General features: G+C 35.2%; 2 protein-coding genes across 2 annotated transcripts; both read right to left on the bottom strand.

Annotated features, from left to right (window-relative positions):
• Positions 1-293: 293 nt before the first annotated feature.
• On the bottom strand, positions 294-2,985 carry LOC126782205 (glutathione S-transferase-like). The gene is made up of 4 exons (XM_050507415.1): positions 2,721-2,985; positions 2,575-2,623; positions 2,162-2,472; positions 294-572 (listed from the first exon to the last, which is right to left on the bottom strand). The coding sequence occupies exons 1-4, from the start codon at positions 2,868-2,870 to the stop codon at positions 438-440; spliced, it is 645 nt and encodes a 214-aa protein (XP_050363372.1). The 5' UTR covers positions 2,871-2,985; the 3' UTR covers positions 294-437.
• Positions 2,986-4,349: 1,364 nt separating this feature from the next.
• On the bottom strand, positions 4,350-5,500 carry LOC126782204 (glutathione S-transferase-like). The gene is made up of 3 exons (XM_050507414.1): positions 5,269-5,500; positions 5,128-5,176; positions 4,350-5,034 (listed from the first exon to the last, which is right to left on the bottom strand). The coding sequence occupies exons 1-3, from the start codon at positions 5,416-5,418 to the stop codon at positions 4,589-4,591; spliced, it is 645 nt and encodes a 214-aa protein (XP_050363371.1). The 5' UTR covers positions 5,419-5,500; the 3' UTR covers positions 4,350-4,588.
• Positions 5,501-13,711: the final 8,211 nt, after the last annotated feature.

Raw genomic sequence — 13,711 nt, 5'->3', positions numbered from 1 at the left:
TTTCGGCTTAATTTCTGTAATTTCGTGGTAATTTGTTTCAATATTTGTGTACTTGTGTTTCGACAGAATAAATGAAAGTCATTTCTGATTTTCTGTATGATAAGAATCATATATAAGATTGAGCTTAGATTTATGTCCTCAACATTTGGTTCTAGACCTGTAGATTAAACTTAGATCTAGTACGTGTTTAGAGTTACAAGTTTAAGGTCATTTCAGTGCTAAGCTTGTCGCAAACATAAACTTCAAACACCCAAAACAAATTGTCAAAAACTGAAAAGCATACAAGGCAGAACTGCAGAAGGCATCAAATTTAATTTTACATTGAAGACAAGAGACAAAAGCTCAAAGGCACACGACGTTACAACGAGTTATAACCAACTTATTGGAAGAAATGAAAAGGCCAAAACACATGGTATATGCCACTATAGGAGTCATCCTTAGTAAGTTCTCATGGCGACAACTTTAGTCCAAGCAGGCCTAGCTGTGATATCAGCAACCCAAGCACTAACATTTGGGCGGCACTCGAAGAGCTTCTTGGTTCGTGTTGCCATCAAGTAATCCATGGTTGGAAGAGTGGAATAAACTGATTGTTGCTACTGAATTAATCTTTCATACACACATGATGTACATATATATACTAGTCTACCTACAAAAGGAATCCGTGAAACCCGGAACCGTGTTTCACTCCGTGAATTCCGGAACCGTGTTTCACGCCAACACTCCCCCTCAAGTTGGTGCATACATATCAACCATGCCCAACTTGCTAAGTGAATCATAAAATACCCTTTTAGACACTCCTTTTGTGAGCATATCGGCAAGTTCCTCTTCTGTAGAAACAAAAGGAAAACTAATGATCTTCGCGTCTAACTTTTCTTTTATAAAATGACGGTCAACCTCCACATGTTTTGTACGATCATGTTGCACAGGATTATGTGAAATATCGATAGCTGCCTTGTTGTCACAGTACAGCTGCATGGCACATTGAGGCTTAATACCTAAATCTTGTAGCAAACTTCTAAGCCATAACAATTCGCACACTCCCTGAGCCATACCTCTGTATTCTGCTTCAGCACTAGATCGAGCTACCACATTTTGTTTCTTACTTCTCCACGTAACAAGATTGCCTCCAACAAAGGTAAAGTATCCTGATGTGGACCTTCGATCGGTAATATTTCCAGCCCAGTCTGCATCTGTGAAGCCACAAATCTCAAGGATATTGTTGTGATTAGAAAACATTACTCCTCTCCCTGGAGCTGACTTCAAGTACCTCAAAATCCTCACAACAGCATCCATGTGATCCACACTCGGATTATGCATGAACTGACTCACTACACTTACTGCATACGCAACATCTGGCCTGGTATGTGACAAATAAATCAGACGTCCAACTAGCCTCTGATAACGAGTTTTATCGGTGGGCACTTGATCTGGGTACTCTGCTAACCGATGGTTCTGCTCAATAGGAGTATCAATTGGAGTGCAATCTAACATACCTGTCTCTGTTAATAGATCAAGGATGTACTTCCTCTGACACAGATAGATACCATCACTTCCCCGGGCTACCTCAATACCTAAGAAGTACTTGAGTGTACCTAGGTCCTTCATCTCAAACTCTGTGGCTAGCTGCTTTTGTAATCTGTCCACCTCAATAGTATCATTACCAGTAACTACCATATCGTCAACATATATGATTAGGGCTGTTACCTTCCCTTGTTGATGTTTGAGAAATAATGTGTGGTCTGAATTACTCTGTCTGTAGCCAATTTTCCTCATAAATTGTGAGAATCTGCCAAACCAAGCACGAGGAGACTGTTTAAGACCATATAAAGACTTCCTCAATCTGCATACAAAGTTATCGGGAGAAGCTGCCACATATCCAGGCGGAAGATCCATGTACACTTCCTCTGTTAGTTCTCCATGAAGGAATGTATTCTTTTTAGTGCCCATATGCCTAAGTATCTTTGGGGTGATGCTGTCATCACTTCTGCCCACCTCATTAATCGTCTTCCTTCTCGTGTCCTTCAAGGCAAAGTTCCATATGAGGTACTTGCGTCTCATGTCTCATTACCCTCTTTTCATAATCTTCCCGCCCGTGTTTTCGGAACCCGGAACCGTGTTTCACTCCGTGAATTCCGGAACCGTGTTTCACGCCAACAGGAAGGTGGTGAAGATCTGCCAAGCTGAAGCAATCACCTCCCAAGTATTTCGATTGTCCCAGACGTTTCTCATAGATATCCAAAACTGTACCCAACTTAGCTTCGAACTCCTCCACGACTGCTAAGTCAGTTACCATGCCAATGAAAGGCTTCACTGCTAGCTCAAATGTCAGTTTTGATGCTACTGGGTCGTATTTTTGAGCCTCCACCTCCTGCCACACTGATTGAATTGCCATCTTCTTCGTGTCTGTGGTTATCAGAGGAGTACCCTTTGAAGCATACTCATGGGAAATGTATTGTGTAATTGCTCTTGACTCTGCAATTCACAAAGCTCAAATCTTAGATTTACACAAGATAGATACAAAGTCACTTTATATATGCTGCCTGAATTTGACGTGGCTGAGAAAAACAAACTTACCAAAGAGCTGAAGATCTCCATCTTTAAAAGCTGGAACTTGACCAAATGGCTGGATTGAATTGCAGAAAAAACAAGCGTATCAGAACAAACATCAAAGAGAAAATATGTAAAATCAATTCTGTTTTCATTTCAAAGAACTAACTTACGTGGAGGGCAAGGAAGGACTCTTTTTTATGTTCACCAGTTCTCATGTCTATCGGAATAAGCTCGAATTCCACCTCTTTCTCGTAAAGGGTAGCCATAACTCTCGCCGTTGCCGTTGAGAAAGTGGTTCCATGGACTTTGATGCCTGCCATGACTATGGTGCTGTGTTTGGTTTGGAGATGTGCTTTGATCTGGACAATGCTATGATGCTTTTAGCATATGGCCTTATATAGGGAAAGAGATCAATAATTTCATTGTCAACTATCTTTGGCTTTGCTGGTTCTTGATATATTTAACATTTTTAGCCAAGGCTTTTGGCTAAGTCTCCAAGACGCAGTACCATTGAGCAACTACCCTGGTTGCTTCATACGCGCATCCATCACCACGCACCAACCTCTTCCCACTCCCATCAGTCTTCCCTATTAAGTATTAACAATGGAAGTCAAGGAGGACTTCGTTATATATTCGTAATATTCCTAAGTTCTTCAAGCTAGGGTTCATATACACATATGTCACCATGTGCTTAAAATATATTTCTGGTTTGAGTTGGTGCTGGAATCTTATCCTTTCAAATTCTATATTTCCGGGCGTTAGTAATGTTAGTTGTAAAGGTTGTAACTAATCATAGCACGGTTAGTATCAATAGAGGGCTTAGAGGATTGTAACCCCATAATGGATCGATCCCCTTTCAAGTTTTTTTATTTTTTTAATCGAGAAAAATAAATAATCGCAGCAAGTTATCTTCTTGCACGATTGAAATAATCAAATGATGTAAATGAATGAACACTGGTTTTGATTCACAAATTATTGTAAAATAAGGTGTAGAATCATAAAGGAATGTTATTTGAATACTTATATAAGGTATAGTAACGTGAGAGTCCTAAGTACTTGATTAGTATTTTATTTTATTTCATTTCATTTACACTTGTAATGCTCTGTGATGGAGTTTGTGCGGAGAAGCTGGGTGAGCTATGTGACAAATTTCAGCAACACAATTGCCAACGACTATGTAAGAGAATTAAGAGAAGCTGAACAAATAATCACGAATTATATCATTGCCATGCATATAATTTCTTCCCTTAATTGTACACACACTGATATGTACATTCCCTTGAGGAGAAGAAGACAATCTAATGGTTGCATATTCGAGCATGATTTCGAGCGAATTAACACAAGCGAAAGCAATTGCTTCATATAAATCATTTCCCTACGTGTGACTGTGTGACTAAAAGTAATAATTAGTTTGTTGTGACAGCTCAATGATATAATTCGAAATCATTATATTTCTATTACTATTTGATACTTATAATTTAATTTTTAAAAAAATATTTAAATTATTTTATCAAATATTATTTTGAGTTTCTTTTTAAAATCTTACGTTCTAATACTCTAAATTTTAAGACCCTAAATTAAAAATGATAAAAATCATACACTCTAATACTTTAATTCTAAATTTTAAGTGGTAAATGGATCGGGTCTTAGCCGCCCGTCCCATTTAAAACGAGCTAAAACCGTATCCATTTATATTCGTATCACTCATGCCGACCGGGTCTATATGTGTTGTAATAGAATAGAATTGTAGAATCGTGACTCATTTTAAAATTTTATACTTTTAGTTTAAAAATTTAAACAAACATGTAACCCCAAACTCTTATTCTTACTTTATTATTAATAGAAGATAAGTTCTAAGCAGAACATTTGTCCGAAATCAAATTTGCTTGGATACAAATCATACAAAAAGATATAGATCAATTCACACTGATTCGCCTCATAAGCTAATCCATTCGATACACAAAGAACTCAAAATCTTAAAGAGCTTATTGGATGAAATGAAAAGGCAATACATATATGATGCCACTATGGGAGTCTTTCAGTGAGCTTTCATGGCGAGGAATTTAGTCCAAGCAGGCCTGGCTGTGATATCAGCAACCCAAGCACTAACCTTTGGGCGGCACTCGAAGAGCTTCTTGGCTTGTGTTGCCATCAAGTAGTCCACGGTTGGAAGGTGGTGAAGATCTGCCAAGCTGAAGCAATCACCTCCCAAGTATTTCGATTGTCCCAGACGTTTCTCATAGATATCTAAAACTGTACCCAACTTAGCTTCGAATTCCTCCACGACTGCGAAGTCAGTGACCATGCCAAGAAAAGGCTTAATAGCTAGCTCATATGTTAGCTTTGATGCTACTGGGTCGTATTTTTGAGCTTCCACCTCTTGCCACACTGATTGAATCGCCATCTTCTTCGAGTCTGTGGTTACCAGTGGAGTACCCTTTGAAGCATACTCATGGGAAATATATTGTGTAATTGCTCTCGACTCTGCATTTCACAAAGTTCAAATCTTGGATACAAAGTCGCAAACTTTAGATACGCTGTGTGAATTTGATGTGTCTGAGATGAACACAAACTTACCAAAGAGCTGAAGATCTCCATCTTCAAAAGCTGGAACTTGACCAAATGGCTGGTTTGAATTTCCAAATAAACAAGCGTAAGAACGAACATCATTTCAAAGAGAAAATATGTAAAAGTTTCCATTTCAAGAAATTAACTTACGTTGAGGGCAAGGAAGGACTCCTTTTTATGTTCACCAGCTCTCATGTCTATCAGAACAAACTCGAATTCCACCTCTTTCTCGTAAAGGGCAACCAAAACTCTCGCTGCCGCCGTTGAGAAAGGGGTTCCATGGACTTTGATGCCTGCCATGACTATGGTGCTGGTTCTGGTTTGGAAGATGAACTGAGGAAGATATTTGCTTTGATTCCGACTGTATGTGATATACAGCTTTTAGCACATGGCCTTTTTTATATATAGGCACTGACAAGATCAATAATTCAATACCATCCACAAGCAAAGTCAAGATATGAATAGCATTATCAACTACTTTTCCTGGCCTCTTCATTACTATTTTACATTTGTATATTATCAAATATCAATGCTTTTGGCTAAGGCTCCAAGACGCAGCATCTTGAGCAGCTACCCTCCGTGGTTTACTAGTTTCGTAAGCTCATGCGTCACCACGCACCAACCTCTCCCCCACACTCCACCGGTCTCTATTCTCCGAGAGAATAAGCTCCACGAGAATGTGGTTGAGAACAAAACTAAAATATTCACCGACTTCTTAATTTTATTATGGATTGTTTAGTTTTTAGATATATATGAGTAGATTAATTATTGTAAATTTTTATTTAAATTAAAAATCGTTAAAATATTCATAAATGTGATTTTTATTCATAAAGTTGAACGATTCATGTTTAATAATTTTAGTCAGTTCATTAATTTGATCTAGTTTAATACGTTAACTTTTAATTGACTTAAAATTTGTATAAATAATCTATTTATATAAACTTAAAAATCTAAATGGTTGAGATGAAAAAATATAATAAAAAACATGTCTAATTAATAATTAAGTGAAAAGTCATCGATAAGATGATTCTTAATAGAAAGGCAAAAAGCTAGACATGAATTCTGTTGGAGGATTATAGAAGGGTTCAGCCTAGCCCCACAAAGAAGCAAGTGCGTCCGAAGGTTAGGTAGAGTGCACCTCCAAGGGAAAATTCTATAGTGCAGCGCTGCATGCGTGCAGCGCCTCTAATCCACCATCCATACACTCCACAGACCCCACGTGTATTTCAAGACACTCTCTATCCACCGTCTGATTTGGTATGTATGGTATGCAGCGCTGCACCATAGACGAATTCCACCTCCAAGCGGCAAACTCAAAATTAATTGTGATTGAGCTTTTTTGCGGGAGTGTTAGTGGGGGAATCGGTATTGTGGCCAGAGACGATGGTGGCACTTGTCGGACTGCTCTGTCTTGTCACTTAAAGCCAAGTTTGGCAAAGCTGTCCTGTGGATACAATTACTTTTGAAATTGTCGTGGGTAAAATTTTTTTTAAAACTATTGTAAGAAAAATTAGTCTAAACAATTTTTCAAAAGTACCGTGGCTATTTAAAATTACCAAGTTAGACATTAATTCTCAATATACAATTTATACATATGTTTTAAGGATGTTTGATTCTTGATTAGTTTAATAATTACCGTAGAGGGTTACATAAAATGTTTAAAGCAATTTGTTATTTAAATCTATGACCATAATCGTTTCTTATGCTCATATAAAATCTTTCATCTCCTTCTCTCAAACCAAATCTAGGAATAACTTCTCTCAATCAATAATTTAAAATAACAAAATTCAAATGAATTCATTGCTTCTCCTCATCTCCAGATTTCGTCATAACCTCAGCTATATGTTGATATATACATGGAGCCCTAATATGATGTGTGAAACTGTGAGAATCAAATCTAACAATAAATTAATTAGAGCAAACACCCAAAGTCTAGTAAACCGAGAAACCCAAAAAACAATAGACAAATAAATATTCAGATTGTAGAGGATGATTGATGCTTGATAAGTTTAATGATTGTAGAGTTCAAGAGATAACAACTGGAAACACAGTAAACCCATTTTGTTTTGAATTGTTCCCAATGAAAAAAAAAACTAATTTTGACGACGGAGAGCAAGAGAACGATTTGATTTGATTCCCAAATCCCCTAGATTTTCGGTTTGATCCATGAAAATTATGATGTGATTAACTGTATCAAATATGTGGATTGATTCGCTGGCGTTGTGAATAAGCTTCAGGAGAGCATCAAGAACATCAAGGGCCATGAAAAAAGAGATGGGTTTTGGGTTGATGTCTTCGTAAAGACAAGCGAAGGCAATTTAGGACTTACAAAACATTCATTAAAGCCTCAGTGTTTTTCTGGGTGGGTTCGCGCAAAAGCGGCTCTCAAAGCAACACGAAGGTTGCTTCTCCAAAAGCTGTGGGTTCGGAGAATCAATTCTCCTAAAATCTGTTTTTTGTTTTGTTTTACCAAACACCTAATTTCAAACCTTAAAGCGCTTTTGCTTCCAAAGCAGCTCCCAAAGCCCAGCTAAACTGGGCCTTAATCCATGCACTTTCACCTATGCATGTGGAAGCAGAAGCTATCTAGGCTGGTATGTTAATGAAAACGATTGAGGGAGGATGTCCGCACAACCCTTAAAATGCGGACGTCAAGAGTTCCAGCGACCGGCGACGCACAACAACAACGTGGATGGTGCTAACCAAAGCTCCAACGCTGGCCGGACTCTACAAATTTCTCATAAACTTGAAATTTATGGAAATTTGTAGATTCTGGCCGCCGTGGGCCAATGATGGAGCTCCAGATGGCACATACATGAGCGCCATGAGGGGGGAGAACGGCCGGCACCTTCAGTGCCGTCGTTGCGGGTCGCCGGTCGCTGGAATCGTTGACGTCCGCACTTTAATGGTTGTGCAGACGTCCTCTCCATAACCAGCTTGGGTATGTTAATATCAATCCATGAGCAATGGCAAGATATTGAGGTAGAGACTAGAGAGTGAGAATGTTCTAGTGCTTGCGGCCTTGTCAAATGAGGAAGTGGACTTGTCTGAGTTGAGGATCATATTAGCATATTGTAAGTATTATATACAATTTTTTAATTATATTTCTCTTCAGTATATTTATCGTGAAGCAAATGGCGTAGCTCATATGTTAGCTACCCTTGATAGTAAGTCTCAAATTGATGAGTTCTGGTTAGATGATACTCCTAATGTTATTGTTGATGTCCTCCATGAGGATAGTTGTATTACATTACAAGATTGAGGCTTTTTTCCCCTCGCTGTACTATCCAAATGTTATTAATAATATGAGAGCTTATTCATTACACGGTCCGTGTATATACACGGGTTGGTTGCACATCCACGCGCTATGTTGAAATTATGGCTGTTGTTGGGTTAAGTCGAAGATGAAAACAGAAATGGGTAATTTATTGATATTTTTGTCTTCCGTCTGAGAAAATGTACTATACCCACCACTCCATAATCTTTTTCTCTACTAAAAAAGCCAATATATGATCCATAGATACCATATTTGATTAGCCAATTTTGGATCGGATATGGGATTTGCTATGGCGAGGAACCAAGCAGTGTGAGAAAGCAAGGCTATGTGTTTTTTTTCCTTTTTGGATGAGAAATGTCGTCCGAAGAAGAGGAGCTTCTGAAGGAGGCAAAGTACTTGCCGTGGGATGATCGGCTTTCCATAAGAACTGGAAGCCTTATGCGACTCAATGTAAAAGAATCTCTTTGCGAATTCGGTAACATCTACATCGGGAAACTATTTCCGATTACTTTACAGACGATCTGTTTCTTCTGCTTTTCTGTTGGGGTGAGGTAAAGACAGCGGTATCGTTACTAGGGCGGATTCATGATAGGACGAGCTTGTGAAGTTGCCCGACCCCAACTTCTCTGGAAACCCATATGGAATAGTTTGCTGGGCAGCTTTTTTCCTTCAACAAAGGTTGAAGAAAGGGCAAGATTCTTATATTTCAGGTTAGAATGGGGCATATAGCAAATAATTTTTTTTTAAAAGAGACATTGTAACTTCATAAATAAATAAAGCTTTGAATATATTAAAAAGTAAAGACTTATTTATCGAAATCAGTGGCCATCATTGCACCATGTTTACATTCCACCGGAAAAAAAAATATGCAGGGGAAATCAAAGCACATTGGTTGTATTAAAAACATTTTTTTTAAAGGAGGACTTGTGAGGCTACCTCAACGAAAAATAAAAACATAGTAGTGCAACAATTTTTGGTAAATTGTTTTAGAACCCTTAAAGATTTTTAAGATTACTATAAGTTTTCAATCATAAAGCAAGAAGATCACCACATGATTCGTTGCAGGCCACATAAAACATTTTTTTAGATTTTCGATATTCATCTTCGGTCCCTCTTATTTTAGTTATTTCTGAACATAAAAAAAAACACTTATAAATAGCTATGATGCACGAAAAATTTCCCGAAAATTATTGTAATGCCACAGTAATGCCCTCTATCCACTTATGTAAAGAAATTTAAGTAATTATTGCAACATGATATGGCTGCCCATACAAACGTAAAATGAGCCAAAGTTTATGAGTGAATCGAAAACCAAAACTTAACAGAAATATGTAAATGTTGTACAACATATATATTTCACTGTCGTGGTAACATCATACGGTTTATTTTTCAAAATTTATCTCTCAAAATATACAGTAAAATCTCTATAAATTAATAGGCTTGGGACTGAGGGTATTTATTATTTTATCGAGATATTAATATATTAATAAATTAATCATATATTAATTTATCGATTAATTAATAATTTAATTAAAAAAATATAGACCCTATCGAATATATAATAAATATTTTCTTTCACTTTTTCAAAAAAAATAAGTTTTACTTTTTGTTCATGCACCACATTGTTAGATTTATAATGGATACCATTGTTCAAAATATTATGGTGTTCAATATATTGTATTATTTTATTTAATGATAATTAAATCTACAAAATTCATCAATGAAATCCTCATAAATGTAAATTTTATTATATAAATTATGTCATTATTAATTTATATATTCGATGGGGTCTATATGAATTCTGAAATTTCTATTATCTTACAAATTTAGCAAAATATTAATTTAACACGTTAGCCCCGAGTTGGGACTGTCACAAATTATTATTTAATTAAAGTTATTAATTAATCGGGTATTAATTTAAAAAGATTTTACTGTAGTTGAAACTTACACACTTGCATAAAAACATGATAAACAAATTATACAACTTTAGTAGTCTTGTTATGATTCAAGCGTCTAGATTTGGTAATTAAAATTCGACCAATCGATGGCATCTTAACAGTGGAATGTAGCTACTTAAAAAGTTTCATATTTTTATTAATGATTTGGTCTCATCATTGAGGTAGAACATATTTAATAACATACTTTCACAAAGACAATCGTATCCCTAGACGATAAATTTCTCAAAAGTTTTATATGGACGAATAGAGAACATTGTTTAAGCATTTTTTTTTTGGGAATTTTTTAGCATCCCATATATTTCTTAAGATTCTTAGAAGGTTTCAAAAATTAAAAAACTAATATAAAGAGAGAAAACCTCCATGTAGCGCGTTGTAGGCCAATAAAGCGTTTGTCATGTCATTTTAATTATTTATGATCTTCAAAACAAATTTATAAATAGCTATGTCTCATGAACAATTCTTAGAAAATTACTACGCTCTTAGAGTCTCAGGGTAATGCACTTTTACACAATAGATGTAAAAAAAAATTAAATTTTTTATTGCACCGTGACATGTCTACCCATAGAAACATAGAATACGATACAAAGTTAATTAAGTGGATTGAGACCCAAAACTTCATAAAAATACGTGAATGTCGGGCAACACATATATATCTCCGTAAAGTCATATGGTTGATTTTTTAGAATTTCATTCTCTCATATAATTAATTGAGAAATTTATACAATTACATAAAACACGATAAACAAGTTAACAACTTCAATAGCCTTCTTATGATGCAAGCACCTAGATTTGATAAAATTTAAATTTGACCGTTGGATGTAGCTATGATCCAAAATTTACATATTCTTGTCAATGATTTGGTCTCCATTATGTGGTATAAGTCATATAACCTATTTAAAGACCTACCAGTTCCACAAAGGCAGCCCTATCCACTAACGATAAAAATCTCAAAATTTTTAATTGGATGTATAGAGAGCATTATTTTGAGCACATGGTAATAATTTCTAGATTTTTTTTAGCATCTTAGATATTTTTAAAGATTTTTAGAATGTTTAAAAAAATTTAAAACTCAAATAAAGGGAAAAAAGTGCCATGTGGTGCTTTGCAGGCCATATAAAACTTTATTCATATGATTTTAATTATTTATGATATTCAAAAATTTCTTATAAATAGCTATGGCGCATGAACAATTCCCTAAAAATTACTATGCTCTCATATTGATGCCCTTTATACACTGATGTTTAAAAAATTAAATATTTATTGCACCTTAACATGATTGTCCATACAGAGAAATAATGACAAATAAAGTTAAATGAGTTGATCGAGAGCTACAACTTAATGAAAATATATGAATGTCGTACAACATATATATTTTCATTGTACTGGTAATATCTTACCGTTGATTTTTCAAAATTTCATCACTCAATATAGTTCATTGAGAAAATTATACACTCACATATAACATGATAAAACAAGTTATACAATTTTAGTAGTCTTGTTATGATTCAAGCGTCTAGATTTGACAAAATTAAATTTCAATCATTGGATGCCATTTTGATAGTGAAATGTAGCTATGATCCAAAGGTTACATATTTTTGTCAATGATTTGGTCGCAATCTTGAGGTATAGCCTATTTAGAGACGTACATCCAGAAAGGCAGCCGTATCCCCCTACAACAAAGTTCTCAAAATTTTATTTGGACATATAGACAACATTAATATGAGTGATTGGTAATTTTTTGGTAATTTATTGAGCATCCTAAATATTTTTTAAGAGTTTTAGAAGGTTTTAGAAATATTCAATGTTAACTTTGGAAATTTTCAATGTTATGATACTTTCTCAAAATTTCTATTGTTTGTTAATATTTAGATCTCGATCAAGAGTATGCTTTATTTATCATCCTTCCGTCATAAAGGTAGCCATATCTCCCGACAATTAATTTCTCAAAATTTTCATATGGGCGAATATATCGCATTGTTCTGAGAGTTTGGTAATTTTTGGAGAATTTAGTAAACAACCGAGCTATTTTATAAGGATTTTAGAAGTTTTTTAGAAACATGACAACTCACTTAAAGCCATAAAACTGACACATGGCACATTTCTGGCCGCTTTAAGCCTTTTTCATATAATTTTAGATATTCTTTAACTTCCAAAATTCCTCATATATAGATACGGTGTCCGAAAAATTCCTCACAAATTACAATTCTCTCACGCGGATGCGATATGTTGACACATGAATGAAAACTTAAATTTTAACCCCCACTTGACTTAGCTACCCTTATGTAGGGTGAATGAAACATAAGGTTAAGCGAGTGGATCAAGACCTAAACTTTAATGAAAACTTGTGAATTTTCTACAGTGGCCATATTTCACATTAGTGGTGACATCCTACGGTAAGTTTTATAAAACTTCATTTATTCAGTATAGTTGGTTTAGAAACATACACACTTGCATGAAACTTAATAAACAATGTCATGCAACTATAGTAGCCATGTTATGGTTCATGTGAGTAAGTTTAACAAAATAAAAACATGACCATCAGATGTCATGTAGACAGCGAATTGTGTCTACGACTCAAAAAATTTCTAATTTTTATTAATATTTAGATCTCGATCAAGATGTCTTATTTATTATCATTCTGTCATAAAAGTAGCCATAATCGCCCGACAATTAATTTCTCAAATTTTTTATATGGGCGAATATATCGCATTTTTCTGAGAGCGTGGTAATTTTTGGAGAATTTAGTGAACAACCGAGTAATTTTTTAAAGGATTTTAGAATGTTTTAGAAACATGACAACTCACTTAAAGCCATAAAACTGACATTATTCTCAAACTTAATAAATTCCTCATATATAGATACGGTGTCCGAAAAATTCCCCAAAAATTACAAATTTCTCACGCGGATGCGATTTGTTGACACATGAATGAAAATTTAAATTTTCACCCCCACTTGACTTAGCTACGCTTATATAGGAAGAATTACACATAAGGTTAAGTGAGTGGATCAAGACTTAAAATTTAATAAAAACTACTGAATTTTCTACAGTAACCATATTTCACATTAGTGGTGACATCCTACGGTCAGTTTTATAAAACTTCATTTATTCAGTATAATTGGTTTAGAAACACACACACTTGCATGAAATTTAAGAACCAACTCATGCAACTATAGTAGCCATGTCATAATCATGTGACTATATTTATCAAAATATATATCCGACCTTTGGATGTCATCTTGACAATGAAATGTGTCTACGGCTCAAAAATCTCTAATTTTAATTAATATTTGGGTGTCAATCAAGAGGTATGCATTATCTATCATCCTTTTATCATAAAAGTAGCCATATCACCCAATG

The sequence above is a fragment of the Argentina anserina genome, chromosome 2 (assembly GCF_933775445.1).
Source record: "Argentina anserina chromosome 2, drPotAnse1.1, whole genome shotgun sequence".
In the NCBI taxonomy this organism is placed as follows: Eukaryota; Viridiplantae; Streptophyta; class Magnoliopsida; order Rosales; family Rosaceae; genus Argentina; species Argentina anserina.
The sequence above is the reverse complement of the archived record's forward strand: the minus strand, read 5'-3'. Positions and strand labels throughout refer to the sequence as shown.

Excerpts from the sequence above, each read along its gene's own strand:
- LOC126782204 (XM_050507414.1), bottom strand. The coding sequence starts at position 5,418 with ATGGCAGGCATCAAAGTCCATGGAACCCCTTTCTCAACGGCGGCAGCG. Across the intron at positions 5,177-5,268 it reads AGTCCTTCCTTGCCCTCAAC|CCATTTGGTCAAGTTCCAGC; the intron begins GTAAGTTAATTT and ends AATTCAAACCAG. Across the intron at positions 5,035-5,127 it reads TGGAGATCTTCAGCTCTTTG|AGTCGAGAGCAATTACACAA; the intron begins GTAAGTTTGTGT and ends TGTGAAATGCAG.
- LOC126782205 (XM_050507415.1), bottom strand. The coding sequence starts at position 2,870 with ATGGCAGGCATCAAAGTCCATGGAACCACTTTCTCAACGGCAACGGCG. Across the intron at positions 2,473-2,574 it reads TGGAGATCTTCAGCTCTTTG|AGTCAAGAGCAATTACACAA; the intron begins GTAAGTTTGTTT and ends TGTGAATTGCAG. Across the intron at positions 573-2,161 it reads GCTTGGCAGATCTTCACCAC|CTTCCAACCATGGATTACTT; the intron begins CTTCCTGTTGGC and ends GTTTATTCCACT.